Genomic DNA, 15,978 nt, shown 5'->3' with positions numbered 1-15,978 from the left:
AACACCCATGAAATTCATGAATCTTCTATAAAATAGAAGGACTAAGTTATGAATTTCTACCTGTCTAGAACGGCAAGGGTTCAGAATAGACGTCGCTATTGTACGGCTACTATTCGTACATCACGCTTTATCAAATACATTTTAGAAGTAAATACTATATTTAAATGCACAAAGATTTTCAAATCGGAATTGAAATAGGTGGATATTTCAATGCACGAAATTTTTCACTTTACGCTGATTTTTTACGATTTTACAGCATCTGTGACATTACTTTTTGAACAAACCTCGTAAATACCATTGTTAATGTTTGAATCATAAAAAATGACCACGATCGACATATGCATCGCATTTTTTTCGTATTGATATATAAGGGCCACAATGCGTACTTGTTTTTTAACAACGAATATTCATGATATTGTTTAGAAATGTTGACACTCTATTTGGTACATCCAGTTCTTACTAAATGTTTAATTAGTTTTTAAAAAGTGTGCGTCTTTCAAAGTTCATCATTGTCAATAATTTTTGTAAAGGGGTACTCATTTTTAAGAGGTGATAACAGAAAAAGTAGCGTGTAGAAAATGATACATTTACATGTATAAATGATTTATGCTTTGTATTGTTAGAAAGCAAATCTATTCTTCAAAACTAAACTTCTCTGATTGAGCAAATTTAGTGGCGAGTACAGAACTACCTTTAAAAGATTCATTGTAGTTGAAAAATTGGAATAAAGATATCCTAAAAAAAAGAAGAAGAAAGTTATTGTTTTTAAACAACAAAGATCATACAAAGGACTTGTAACGTAAAGGGTTCTCAAATCTAAGACAATGCTTACATGTAAGTAAGACGTGTTCATTCTTAGACTTAAGTCCATAACTAGAGGAGTGCTCAGCTGGGATAATTCATCAAAAACTTAGGCGGCCGGAAGAGGTGACTTATTTTAAGTTTATCTTAAGTTTTGTTTACACACGAAATAACTATGATGATGTCAGACTCAAATTCCATATAAGACGATTTCTCAATTTTTAATTTGTAATTTACAATAATTTAGTTACTTTTATATACTTCTTTATGATCAAATTATAAATATGTAAGAAGGAAACATTAGGGTATCCACTGTCTTCATTTGTATCTTTGCCATCTTAAACTGTGTCTCCACCGTCTTCATCTGTCTCTCATCCGTCTTCGTTGGTGTTGCCACCATCTTCATTTGTATCCCAACCGTCTTCAGTTGTGTCTTTACCATCTTCATTTGTGTCTCCACCATCGTCATTTGTGTCTCCACCATCTTCATTTGTGTCTCCACCGTCTTCATTTGTGTCTCCGCCATCTTCATTTCCATCTCCACCATCTTCATTTGTGTCTTCATCTTCATTTGTGTCTCCACCATCTACATTTGTGTCCCCACCATCTTCATTTGTGTCTTCACCATCTTCATTTGTGTCTCCACCATCTTCATTTATATCTCCACCATCTTCATTTGTGTCTTCACCATCTTCATTTGTGTCTCCGCCATCTTCATTTGTGTCTCCACCGTCTTCATTTGTGTCTCCACCATCTTCATTTGTGTCCCCACCATCTTCATTTCCATCTCCGTCTTCATTTGTGTCTCCAACGTCTTCATTTGTGTCTCCGTCGTCTTCATGTGTGTCTCCGCCATCTTCATTTGTGTCTCCAACATCTTCATTTGTGTCTCCGCCATCTTCATTTGTGTCTCCACCATCTTCATTTGTGTCTCCGCCACCTTCATTTTCATCTCTGTCCTCATTTGTATCTCCGCCGTCTTCATTTGTGTCTCCACCATCTTCTTTTGTGTCTCCACCGTCTTCATTTGTATCTCCACCATCTTCATTTGTGTCTCCACCATCTTCATTTGTATCTCCACTGTCTTCATTTGTGTCTCCGCTATCTTTATTTGTGTCTCCACCGTCTTCATTTGTATCTCCACCATCTTCATTTGTGTCTCCGCCATTTTCATTTGTGTCTCCACCATCTTCATTTGTGTCTCCACCGTCTTCATTTGTATCTCCTTTATCTTCATTTCCATCTCCGTCCTCATTTGTGTCTCCACCGTCTTCATTTGTATCTCCTCCATCTTCATTTGTGTCTCCACCATCTTCATTTGTATCTCCTCCATCTTCATTTGTGTCTCCATCATCTTCATTTGTGTCTCCACCATCTTCATTTGTGTCCCCACCATCTTCATTTCCATCCCCGTTTTCATTTGTGTCTCCGCCATCTTCATTTGTGTCCCGACCATCTTCATTTGTGTCTCCACCATCTTCATTTGTGTCCCCACCATCTTCATTTCGATCTCCGTCTTCATTTGTGTCTCCACCATCTTCATTTGTGTTTCCACCATCTTCATTTGTGTCCTCACTGTCTTCATTTGTGTCTCCGCCATCTTCATTTGTATCTCCACCATCTTCTTTTGTGTCTTCATCATCTTCATTTGTGTCTCCGCCATCTTTATTTGTGTCTCCACCGTCTTCATTCTTGTCTCCACCATCTTCATTTGTGTCTCCAACGTCTTCATTTCCATCTCTGTCTTCATTTGTGTCTCCGCCGTCTTCATTTGTGTCTCCACCGTCTTCATTCTTGTCTCCACCATCTTCATTTGTGTCCCCACCATCTTCATTTCCATCTCCGTCTTCATTTGTGTCTCCGCCGTCTTCGTTTGTGTCTCCGCCATCTTCATTTGTGTCTCCGCCATCTTCATTTGTATCTCCGCCATCTTCATTTGTCTCTCCAGCATCTTCATTTGTGTCCCCACCATCTTCATTCGTACCTCCGCCATCTTCATTTGTGTCCCCACCATCTTCATTTCCATCTCCGTCTTCATTTGTGTCTCCACCATCTTCATTTCTGTTTCCACCATCTTCATTTGTGTCTTCACCATCTTCATTTGTGTCTCCGCCATCTTCATTTGTGTCTCCACCATCTTCTTTTGTGTCTTCACCATCTTCATTTGTGTCTCCGCCATCTTCATTTGTGTCTCCACCGTCTTCATTCTTGTCTCCACCATCTTCATTTGTGTCCCCACCGTCTTCATTTCCATCTTTGTCTTCATTTGTGTCTCCGCCGTCTTCATTTGTGTCTCCGCCGTCTTCGTTTGTGTCTCCACCATCTTCATTTGTGTCTCCACCATCTTCATTTGTGTCTCCACCATCTTCATTTGTGTCCCCATCATCTTCATTTTCATCTCCGTCCTCATTTGTGTCTCCATCGTCTTCATTTGTGTCTTCATCATCTTCATTCTTGTCTCCACCATCTTCATTTGTGTCCCCACCGTCATTTCCATCACTGTCTTCATTTGTGTCTCCGCCATCTTTATTTGTGTCTCCGCCATCTTCATTTGTGTCTCCACCATCTTCATTTGTGTCTCCACCATCTTCATTTGTGTCCCCACCATCTTCATTTTCATCTCCGTCCTCATTTGTGTCTCCGCCGTCTTCATTTGTGTCTCCGCCATCTTCATTTGTGTCTCCGCCATCTTCATTTGTATCTCCACTATCTTCATTTGTGTCTCCACCATCTTCATTTGTGTCCCCACCATCTTCATTCGTACCTCCGCCGTCTTCATTTGTGTCCCCACCATCTTCATTTCCATCTCCGTCTTCATTTGTGTCTCCACCGTCTTCATTTGTGTCTCCACCATCTTCATTTGTGTCTCCACCATCTTCATTTGTGTCCCCACCATCTTCATTTGTGTCCCCACCATCTTCATTTGTGTCTCCATCGTCTTCATTTGTGTCTCCACCATCTTCATTTGTGTCTCCACTATCTTCATTTGTGTCTTCACCATCTTCTTTTGTGTCTCCGCCATCTTCATTTGTGTCCCCGCCTTCTTCATTTGTGTCTCCACCATCTTCATTTGTGTCTTCACCGTCTTCATTGATGTCTCCGCCATCTTGATTTGTGTCTCCACCATCTTCATTTCCATCTCCATCTTCATTGGTATTGCCACCATCTTCATTTGTATCTCCACCATCTTCATTCGTGTCTTCACCATCTTCATTTGTGTCTCCGCCGTCTTCATTTCCATCTCTGTCTTCATTTGTGTCATCACCATCTTCATTTGTGTCCCCACCATCTTCATTTACCTCTCCGTCCTCATTTGTGTCTCCGCCGTCTTCGTTTGTGTCTTCTCCATCCTCATTTGTGTCTCCACCGTCTTCATTTGTGTCTCCGCCATCTTCATTTGTATCTCCACCATCTTCTTTTGTGTCTTCACCATCTTCATTTGTGTCTCCGCCATCTTCATTTGTGTCTCCACCGTCTTCATTCTTGTCTCCACCATCTTCATTTGTGTCCCCACCGTTTTCATTTCCATCTCCGTCTTCATTTGTGTCTCCGCCGTCTTTATTTTCATCTCCGTCCTCATTTGTGTCTCCGCCGTGTTCGTTTGTGTCTTCTCCATCCTCATTTGTGTCTCCACCGTCTTCATTTGTGTCTCCGCCATCTTCATTTGTATCTCCACCATCTTCTTTTGTGTCTTCACCATCTTCATTTGTGTCTCCGCCATCTTCATTTGTGTCTCCACCGTCTTCATTCTTGTCTCCACCATCTTCATTTGTGTCCCCACCGTTTTCATTTCCATCTCCGTCTTCATTTGTGTCTCCGCCGTCTTCGTTTGTGTCTCCGCCATCTTCATTTGTGTCTCCACCATCTTCATTTGTGTCTCCACCATCTTCATTTGTGTCCCCACCATCTTCATTTGTGTCCCCACCATCTTCATTTTCATCTCCGTCCTGATTTGTGTCTCCGCCGTCTTCATTTGTGTCTCCGCCACCTTCAATTGTGTCTCCGCCATCTTCATTTGTATCTCCTCCATCTTCATTTGTTTCTCCAGCATCTTCATTTGTGTCCCCACCATCTTCATTCGTACCTCCGCCATCTTCATTTGTGTCTCCACCGTCTTCATTTGTGTCCCCACCATCTTCATTTTCATCTCCGTCTTCATTTGTGTCTCCACCGTCTTCATTTGTGTCTCCGCCATCTTCATTTGTGTCCCCACCATCTTCATTTGTGTCTCCACCGTCTTCATTTGTGTCTCCACCATCTTCATTTGTGTCCCCACCATCTTCATTTGTGTCCCCACCATCTTCATTTTCATCTCCGTTCTCATTTGTGTCTCCGCCGTCTTCATTTGTGTCCCCACCATCTTCATTTTCATCTCCGTCCTCATTTGTGTCTCCGCCGTCTTCATTTGTGTCTCCACCGTCTTCATTCTTGTCTCCACCATCTTCATTTGTGTCCCCATCGTTTTCATTTCCATCTCCGTCTTCATTTGTGTCTCCGCCGTCTTCATTTGTGTCTCCGCCACCTTCATTTGTGTCTCCGCCATCTTCATTTGTATCTCCTCCATCTTCATTTGTTTCTCCAGCATCTTCATTTGTGTCCCCACCATCTTCATTCGTACCTCCGCCATCTTCATTTGTGTCTCCACCGTCTTCATTTGTGTCCCCACCATCTTCATTTTCATCTCCGTCTTCATTTGTGTCTCCACCGTCTTCATTTGTGTCTCCGCCATCTTCATTTGTGTCCCCACCATCTTCATTTGTGTCTCCACCGTCTTCATTTGTGTCTCCACCATCTTCATTTGTGTCCCCACCATCTTCATTTGTGTCCCCACCATCTTCATTTTCATCTCCGTTCTCATTTGTGTCTCCGCCGTCTTCATTTGTGTCCCCACCATCTTCATTTTCATCTCCGTCCTCATTTGTGTCTCCGCCGTCTTCATTTGTGTCTCCACCGTCTTCATTCTTGTCTCCACCATCTTCATTTGTGTCCCCATCGTTTTCATTTCCATCTCCGTCTTCATTTGTGTCTCCGCCGTCTTCGTTTGTGTCTCCGTCATCTTCATTTGTGTCTCCACCATCTTCATTTGTGTCTCCACCATCTTCATTTGTGTCTCCACCATCTTCATTTGTGTCCCCACCATCTTCATTTGTGTCCCCACCATCTTCATTTTCATCTCCGTCCTCATTTGTGTCTCCGCCGTCTTCATTTGTGTCTCCGCCACCTTCATTTGTGTCTCCTCCATCTTCATTTGTATCTCCTCCATCTTCATTTGTTTCTCCAGCATCTTCATTTGTGTCCCCACCATCTTCATTTGTACCTCCGCCATCTTCATTTGTGTCTCCACCGTCTTCATTTGTGTCCCCATCATCTTCATTTTCATCTCCGTCTTCATTTGTGTCTCCACCGTCTTCATTTGTGTCTCCGCCATCTTCATTTGTGTCTCCACCATCTTCATTTGTGTCCCCACCATCTTCATTTGTGTCCCCACCATTTTCATTTGTGTCCCCACCATCTTCATTTGTGTCTCCACCGTCTTCATTTGTGTCTCCACCATCTTCATTTGTGTCCCCGCCATCTTCATTTGTGTCCCCACCATCTTCATTTTCATCTCCGTTCTCTTTTGTGTCTCCGCCGTCTTCATTTGTGTCTCCACCATCTTCATTTGTGTCTCCACTATCTTCATTTGTGTCTTCACCGTCTTCATTGGTGTCTCCGCCATCTTCATTTGTGTCGCCACCATCTTCATTTCCACCTCCATCTTCATCGGTATTGCCACCATCTTCATTTGTATCTCCACCATCTTCATTCGTGTCTTCACCATCTTCATTTGTGTCTCCGCCATCTTCATTTGTGTCTCCACCGTCTTCATTTGTGTCTCCACCATCTTCATTTGTGTCCCCACCATCTTCATTTCCCTCTCCGTCTTCATTTGTGTCTCCGCCGTCTTCGTTTGTTTCTCCGCCATCTTCATTTGTGTCTCCACCATCTTCATTTGTGTCTCCACCATCTTCATTTGTGTCCTCACCATCTTCATTTCCATCTCCGTCCTCATTTGTCTCTCCACCCTCCTGATCCATATCACCGCAAATTCGATATCTATTACATGTACAGCACTGTGGCAATTTGATTTTTACGAGTCTAAATCCACAGTTTTGGCAGTATATCCAAACGTCGAATTCACGGAAGTTATCTTGTAGACATTTGCTTCTTTTGTCTTCTGAGATATAGCAACCACTAGTTAAAGAACAATAATGGCAATATGATTATTACACAGATTCTAAATAACAACTTGGTAGTTTGGTTATTTATAATGCAAATCTTTAAGACGAAGCAAATGCTTTATATCCATCCATTAAATTGCTTCTCCCTTTTTTACTAACATCCTCACAGTTATTTTAAAAAAGTTATTCATTTTTAAAGCGCGTCTTTCTATTTTTTCAACAAAGATATATCCTTAATTAAATTGGTTTTTCGTTGCAAATTTCTTATTCATATTACAGCCCACAGAAATGTTCAAATCTTCTTACTAGGATATTATTGTGTTAACCTTTTTATTATAACTATTTCCTGCTTTGCTAAATTAAATTGAATAAAAGCCAAAATCTACATATCTTTCCTATTGATTCATACCAAAAATCAAAGAAGTTAAAGTAGTGAGAAATGGTTTGTATACACTGTAGAATAGATCAAGATAGCAATATTTTAAAAAGTATACTCACGTTTGTTCTGCACACTTGGCGTAACTGATACATTGTAGTTCTGGCTTGACAATATAACACCGTGATCCATAAACCTCGACTTTTGTAGGAAACGTAATCTCTGAGGGACAAATATTTTCGATTCCAATAAGAGTGTAGTAACTAAAAAAAACCCATAAATTAAAATTGGCAACATATTTTTTTTCATATAATATTCCTTGACCTCAATATTTAATAAAACTTTACTAAATGCCTTTTAATTTCAACTTGGTGACGCTCGATGGCTCATAACTCGATGCTCTTGAATTTTAAATTTTAAATCATGGTTCTGACATGATATATCGATCTCTTAGTCTAAACAATCCCAAGTTCAAATGAAGTTCGAGTTATCAGATGTCACCGAGTATTTCAATTTCACAAATGGTGTTTAGAAAATGTAATTTTTTAATGTAGTGAGTTTTTTGGTTGTCGATAAGAAACTATATTGATATTCTGTTTTCATATATTACGTCATATACAAGATATTTACTTTTTTTGCTATCCCAATCACCAAAATTTGCATCTTGCGATTGCCTACCTTGTGTCACAATAAACGCCTTTCTTTTTTATTGCAGCCTCCACAGCTGGATTCTTTCTCAAAAGGTAATCTAATTTAATCCTGAAATTAATTATTTTTGATATTTAGAATATACAATGTTCTTGATTGCAATCATGAAGATAAAAAAATCCGAAAAGGCAAGTAGAGGATATGATCAGAAAATGCAATATTTGAAAATCAACCATATTATTAAAGCTATCGCACACTTTGAAAAAATAAATATACCTTCTCGATGGTTAAGAGAGAAAACCTGCCCTCTTGAAGGTTAATAACTACTAGTATCTTATATCTGGTTATTTTTGCGATGATTTTTCGCGATCGTTTTTAGATCGCAGAACATACACGCAGAAATTTTATTCGGTTTTGTTTGATATATGAAAACTTTTGAAAGATGACGGACAAAAATAAAAAAGTTACACATTTTACAAATTTTGGCAAATTTTGTGACATCATTAAAAAACCTACATACGGTATTGTCTCTTTAAATATTCTTTAAATATTCTTACGTAAGGTTTATTTCTAAACACTTATTTTCAGGAAAGTTTTTTTTGTAACTTGAATCTCTTTTAAAATGATAAAAGAGTGTAACGTATGAAATATCTGTTATTGTTCTTAAACTAATAAACAATGTTTTTTTTTTTAATTAATAACGATGGAAATTGAATATAGGGATAAAATTTACGCACTCTTCAAGTTGAAGAATTTAGTCCCACGGGTCTTGTCTTAAATGTTCACTGCAATTTTTTCTCAATTTAACATAATTCATGTATTATGTAATTATTCTATTTTATTCAATGATTTTTATCTACATCTATTAAGTATTTTCTCTATTTTTTTGGGCAAGAAATCAGAATTTGTTTAAACTGCTAGTGACCGAATCACAAACTTACCCGTATATATTATAGTGTGATATTGAGTTGCACAAACGTTCAGCTGTTAAAAACTTAAAACATAATTTTCAACAACGTTCGGAACTTTACCCGCTCCAAGAACCTTAACTAAAAAGGTAGATCTGTACATTTTAGATAAAGCTTTCTGTTATCTTGTAGATTCTATTTTGCATGAATTACTTCATGATCAATCGAAACAAATGCAAACATTGAAAAAACGAAATGCACAGCCCAATGTCAGCCTCTAAGATAGTTGAAGTAACTTAAAACATGGTATACGTATGAAAGAATATTTGCTCTTCCAAGTTAATGGACTGTTACTCTTTGTATTAGAACGATTTATGAGAAATTGAAAAAAAGCGTAAATATTGGACTGTGGTTATTGAAACTGGCTATGAAGTTCGCGATCATTGCAAACGCTGATGGGACAAAAGCAAGTGTATGTTGAAACAAAGAACAACTCACTTTACGCTAGCAGGCTGACATTCGTCAGAAACGGGATGGGTGGGATTTTTCGGCTCCTGGTCCCAGCATTTCTCCTTTTTGTCGTACTGTCCGTATACGCCGACTTTGTCATTATGTTGAATAAGAAAACTCTGATCGTAGCCGGCCACATAGCCAATAAAGGCAAGGAACGTTCCCGCCAATAAACGGATCTACAATGATATAAAACGAAAAAAAAATTGCAAAGTTTTGCCAGTTTGGAGTTTGATGAAGTTGATATCGGTACAAATTATTGAAATAAAAACTATGTTGGTACATTATATAAATCTTATATCACAAAATGTCGTAGAAAAAAAGTTATCGTCATGCGATATATTATGTGAGTTTATAAGTTTACACATTGTACATGTATTTCACATAATTCGTTACATCTCTCTCTCTCTCTCTCTCTCTCTCTCTCTCTCTCTCTCTCTCTCTCTTAGGTATGGGTGTATATCCGTCTGTTACGCTCTACGCTCTTTTTCATTGTAAGTTTGTCTCTTTTATTTGACTCAGATTCATAAAGGCGATGACAAAAAAAAAGACAACCTTTGATTTATATTACATTTTATTTGTGAGATGTAATATGTTTTTAAAGACGTTGATTCACAGAAACTAACTTCAATATTAATTGAATAAAAAAAACATTAGCAAAAACGCAAATTAGGAACCAGGAAGACAGAAAGCAAAATGGGGGGAAAACTTTGTTTTTACTTTAATAATTTTGATTATCATACCAAAATATTATATAATTATGGTCAAATCTTCATTATGCTAATAAAAGTCATACCTGCATCGTGTATGATCCGATCAAAAATGACAAAGAAAGAAGTTTTGACCTTATGAAATATATAATACTCTGTTATAAAACATTATAAGTACGCTTTTATCGAGTCAACGAGATGAAATCAAATTTCTGTATTGGTTAAATAACCCTAGTATATACCGATTAGCCGATAAAATTAAGAGAAATTATAATCCCTGACTCGGATTCAATGATTTGCGAAATGCTTGACTGATATTGTTACTTAAGATATATTATTGATATAATTAGATTGTGTAAGTACATGCACATAATAATTAACCAAAAATTTAATCCTTGTTATTTTTTCCTTTTGGTGAAATAATTGTATTGTTGTGTTTCTAAGACAGAATGTAAAACAATTTTAAATATGCTGTAAAGTTGAATACAAAAAATCATTTTCATTGCCTTTACCTCAAACAAATACAATTATTGTTTCTATACTTAAATGTGAACATACCGATTATGTTGACAGCCTTAATTCAAAACAAACCGATGAGACATGTTTACCAAAACAATCCCCAAATCCTTGTCTTTTTTTCAACCGGAGACCCTCTACTAACTTGCTTACGATTTGATCAACCTATCAATGCAGGTTTAACAAAAAAATATGTTGTATACCATTTGTCATAGACAACTTTTAATTAATTTCCTCATATTTTCACATTTAATTCCATTCTATATTTAAAAAAATGGATGACGCCGGCCTTTAAAAAACACAAGTGTTTCGTGGACTTTATTCCTCATAGAAAAGAGATTTTTTATAATTTTATGTACATTTAAGATGCAGTGTAAATGTCCAAGTTCAGGTTCTGTATGTCTGATTGGAACGCAACTACATTCAAACTTTGGATGATCATTAAATAGCTAACATTTGTAGTTAACATATATAGAACCGCTATTATATCTGACCATGATGGTGTAAAATATTTGATTCCAGAAAGGTAATAGCCCCAAACCGAGCGTAGTCATCTTTTTTGGTTGTTCCAAATGAACAAAGAACTGCAATTTTCGAAAAGAGCGCTTGATTGTTTGCTTAAAAAAAAGGGAATGTTTGGTTTGCTTGAATAAAAAGAAGAAATCTAAATCATAATTACCATTTAAGCATTGGGAAACATACTGCAATGTTGCATATGAAAAATTGTATACAGCAAATATATTTCCGTTTAAAACAGACTTCAGAGCGGAATGCATTGATGCAAAAAAAATATCTTCTTTGTTATATTGTGTGTTAAAAAGTATTATAATGCATTTAACCTACTTATTTGATAATAAATTAAGGAACGTAGTTAATATTTCATTTAAATTAAAAAAACAATGATGGGACACCTTACACTTTGGTTCTAACAGCTGTATTTTGGTGTCGACTTAATTCCTTTCGGTTTGTTTTCTGTTTAATTGTTTGGAAATCTCTTAAATGAAACCAAAAAAAAAATGTGGAAAAAGGATGTTGTCATGAGGTTTAGTATCAAAGTTTATGCACGGGTACAGAAATTTTACTTTTTCAATTTTGAAACGCGTCACAGAGAGATGATCAGATAGAAAACCCACCATCGTATCAGATACAAGTCACGTGATATTTACATTTGGCATCGTTGAGAAGTTAATTAAAGTTATCAAATATTTAACTGGAAAGACTACTGCGTTGTTATGAAAAGTAATAATACATCTTGAATTATATTTGATAGACATATATTTACAGGAGTTTCACGTTCATTAACATACGAGGGTAACAATTTTCGTGAATTTATTGAAAAATCTGTTCAAGATTTCCTAGACTCGTGATCAATGATTATAAGTATTTATTATGTAATATCAACGGATTCAACAAAAAATGATGTTCAGCGAATATTAATTATATCATACAATGTATATGGTTCTTCTTATTTTTTAATAAAAGACTTAACCATAAATTTTGCCGATAACCCAGGAAATGAATCTATTGTCTTTGCTGCTCCGTCACAAGTAGAACAAATTTGATATTTAAAAATCTTTTTTTCAAAATGCAAAAGAAAAATTGCATATTATCTGGTTAATTGTGGTTCGCATCTCGTTAACCATTTTACAAGTGATGAAGACGAAGAGCCTTTTTGTTTTAGGTTGAATATAAACCAAAATTTGCCAATAGTCATTAATGTTGATTTTATAGAGTCAATGACAATGGAATAAGCTTTGATTTACATACTTTAGAAAATAGCTTGCCCCTAAAAACTTTTTGATGAAAAAAAACCAACTAATTCATATACCAAAAGTACGTTTGACCTACATATGATAAAAAGGAATTAATGTTAACCAGTCCACTGAACAATATACTGATAGTAACTATGGATTGATAATTTTGTAATTTAAGCGTTGGATTTTTTTTTGATAATTTTTTTGTATTCATCGATTATTTGATTGACGATAACTGATGATGGTTTATTTCACAAAACGTCTTAGATGAATAGACCCCTAATATTTATTACAATTCCTACTGCCAGGCAAAGAAATGTTGATGCATTCTCACTGCGTGAATCAAAAATTAAAACCAATGTTCCGAAAGAATATGAGTAAACACTATTTAAAAATGTCAATTTTGATTGATGAAACATATCTTTCAGCAAATGTTACAAATTAGAATAAACCATATATCAATATAAAGTGGTCCTACCAAAAAATATGACCTGCGATCTATGTGGATGGAGAGGTACTGTGGAACACATCATGTAGTGTCTCTCTGACACAGGGCAGGTACAGATGGATATATGACCAAGTATTAAAAGCGCCAGTTGACATAGAGAAGGAACGAAAGAAGAGAGGGTAGAGAAGAGACAGTAAATATATCAACTTTTTGAAGGAAGGCGTTCCAACAACAGTTAAAAAACCCTCAGAACAGAAGTTCATCTTGGATTCATCAACATCATGGGAGATGCAGGTAGACCATGGACGACGGCTGGTATTTCCAGATGTTATCCACACCAATCTCTGCCCTGACATCGTATTATGGTCCCACAAAGGCAAAAGAATAGTAATGGTGGAGTTTACTGTCCCATGGGAAGAGAGATGCGAGGAGGCTTACCAGTGGAAGAAATTAAAGTATCAAGGTCTGGCAGACGACATCCGCAGCAAGGGACGGAGTGCATGGGTTTTCCCAGTGGAGATTGGCTGCAAAGGATTCCCAGCCCAGTCTACGTGGAGAGCAATGTCGATCCTGAGAATTAAGGGTAAAGAAAGAAAAGCAGGAATACAGAGACTGTCAACACCAGCAGAGAAGTCATCATGCTGGTTACGGTGGAGAAGAGCAGTGCAGAGCTGGAAGCCATCTACAGACGGGCAATGATTTGGGCTATCATTGCTGACTCGAAACCTCGAGGACGTTCCAGGATAGGAGTCGAAACGACCGACGATGGGTAGACCTGACTGACGACGTCTGTAGATTTAGCAGTGAACCCACTGTTTTAGGTATTACAGTGCCTTTAAAAGTCACTGTAGCAATCTCTAATATAATCATGTTCCCTCAACCTCTTCCATCAATCCTATATTTGATCAATTAATTCTTACATTAAAAAAGCTTCACGCGTTATTAGTTATACTTCAATGCACATAGATGGTTATAAAAAAAATTACAAAAAACTATCGATATTTCTGGATGGGTGTACACAAAGCTGACTTATAGACAAATTCTACATTTTACATTTATATTAATTAACTAGATACGGATATAATTAATAGAATAGTCTAATCGACTTGCGCCAATATTGGATACATTAAGGAAATTCAGATTACGCTCATTTCAAACTGAATAACGCAAAAATGATTTATAAAAACATAACAGACCAGGTAAAGTTTTCACTGAGTTTTATCAATAAATGTATTTATTCAAATGATGTACTGAGAAACCCTGTACATATAGTGACATACAAACAATAGATATAGGAAACTGGATGTTCAACAAATTACCCATCAGATCTATATACCCAAAATTTTTGAATATGATTTATTCAGCTATTAGCAGTTTTGTTAGTATAGAAACATTAGTAATATTTGAAATGTGATGTTTTAGATAATTTGCTTTATCTCTATGCAAAGGTCTTCTTTTAAATAAAAAAAAAAGATTGACGTAAACTAAAAAATGGCCACGTCCATCCAGCTCTTTAAAATTGGAAATATGGAAACATGGAATATAATTTTCGAAATACTTTTCATTAGTTGTTATGCGTGCTTGGTAACCACATTATGCATGCTTGGTAACCACAATGACTAAAGATTACAAGCTCGTGTAACTATTCCTTAAACAATTCATTGTGTTTATGGTATTGGTGCTGATGGCTAAAAAATATTGCAAACTCTCATATGTTCCAAAATTTGAAAATATATTAAGCAATGCATAAAAGAAAAGACGCCTACTTTTTTGAACATCATATTTTGAGATTGAAGATCTTCAACTGTCCAATCTTATTATCCAAGGTCACGACGTATCAAGATGACAACATGGTGTATAAGTAATTATAAAAAAAATGGCGGTCACTATGACCTTGTTATAAATATATGAGAATTTTTACTTAGAAAAATAACTAAAATCAACATTGTTTTTCATGAGATTTTTATTTTATTTTTATTTTTTCTATTTAATTCTACACTGAACTTTAAACAAGGTTAAATTCATTTGAATTTTGAACACATCTTGGGATACTAGTATTGGCGTATGGGTTACGGTTTTAACAATTTAGTATCTGTACTATCTAAGGGTGCTTATTACAAAAGAATTTCACGTATTGTTACACTGTTTGTTCTTAAGAATATTTTTAAACACTTTCCCCATTATATTTTTAAATTGAACTTTGAACTCTTCATATCTGGCATGGGGTCCCCTGGTTTCTGAGAAAAAAATTATCCTATAGTATAATGATTACACAAGGTATCTAACTCCGAATGAGGTAAACCACCCCCTCCCGTGTGTTGCAGTCGTTTTCGCTTTTATACGAAATGCAATGCAAAAGTGTTTAGTACCATTTTCTTCTACAATAAATTATCTAAACAGCCATATTTGTTTTCCCTCGGACTGAAATGTCACACTTTCATTTTGGTTTAAACATAGCACGTGATTGCCTCATATATCTCTATATTTGTTCGGTGAAAAATAATATTAGGCAATATGGCCGTCATTGGCCGACGCTTCGCTCACTCATTTCGACATTTCATAGTATTTAATACATAAACAGCATGCCGTAAGTTCTTAAAGTATTTGGAGTAGTTGCCCTTTGAAATTCTTTAAAATTAGAGTAGTTGCCCTTAGAATATTGACGTCACATTGTTTTGTCTGGAGCAGAACAAAATGCCAGCGTCGAAATTTGCTCAAATCTCTGTAGAGGAAAGGGAGAAAACATTTAAAATTGAATAGCAACAAAATATTGTAAGTAATATGGGTGAAGCAAAGATTTTTAAAGAGTATTTGAAAGGTGGGATTGAAAATTTTGAAAAGTTTAAATGAGTTAAATTGGACGAGATTTTAGGGATCTTGTACATGGCTTTGTTAGATCATCGCTATTTGTGAATAAATATGTCGCTTGATAGTCCTCGGGAAAACAAAACACTTATTAGGTTAATTACTGACTCACTACGGAAATATATTGGGTTGATCAATCTCATAGACGGCTCGGCGAATCTATGAGATTGATCAACCCAATATATTTCCGTAGTGAGTCAGTAACTAACCTAACAAGTAAT

The 15,978-nt window shown here is 36.5% G+C and overlaps 2 protein-coding genes across 2 annotated transcripts; one reads left to right on the top strand and one right to left on the bottom strand.

The window, feature by feature from the left end:
• Window positions 1-1,143: 1,143 nt before the first annotated feature.
• On the top strand, window positions 1,144-1,821 carry LOC128182070 (merozoite surface protein CMZ-8-like; the record flags this gene model as incomplete). The annotated part of the gene is made up of 1 exon (XM_052850689.1): window positions 1,144-1,821. A coding segment is annotated over one exon (678 nt), but the record flags the coding sequence as incomplete, so codon positions are not given.
• A 3,936-nt stretch (window positions 1,822-5,757) lies between these two features.
• On the bottom strand, window positions 5,758-10,266 carry LOC128180713 (uncharacterized protein DDB_G0290685-like). The gene is made up of 6 exons (XM_052848838.1): window positions 10,261-10,266; window positions 9,453-9,643; window positions 8,077-8,157; window positions 7,521-7,661; window positions 5,897-7,035; window positions 5,758-5,762 (listed from the first exon to the last, which is right to left on the bottom strand). The coding sequence occupies exons 1-6, from the start codon at window positions 10,264-10,266 to the stop codon at window positions 5,758-5,760; spliced, it is 1,563 nt and encodes a 520-aa protein (XP_052704798.1).
• Window positions 10,267-15,978: the final 5,712 nt, after the last annotated feature.

The sequence above is a fragment of the Crassostrea angulata genome, chromosome 4, assembly GCF_025612915.1.
Source record: "Crassostrea angulata isolate pt1a10 chromosome 4, ASM2561291v2, whole genome shotgun sequence".
Lineage (NCBI taxonomy): Eukaryota > Metazoa > Mollusca > Bivalvia > Ostreida > Ostreidae > Magallana > Magallana angulata.
This window is presented reverse-complemented; position numbering and strand designations above follow the sequence as displayed.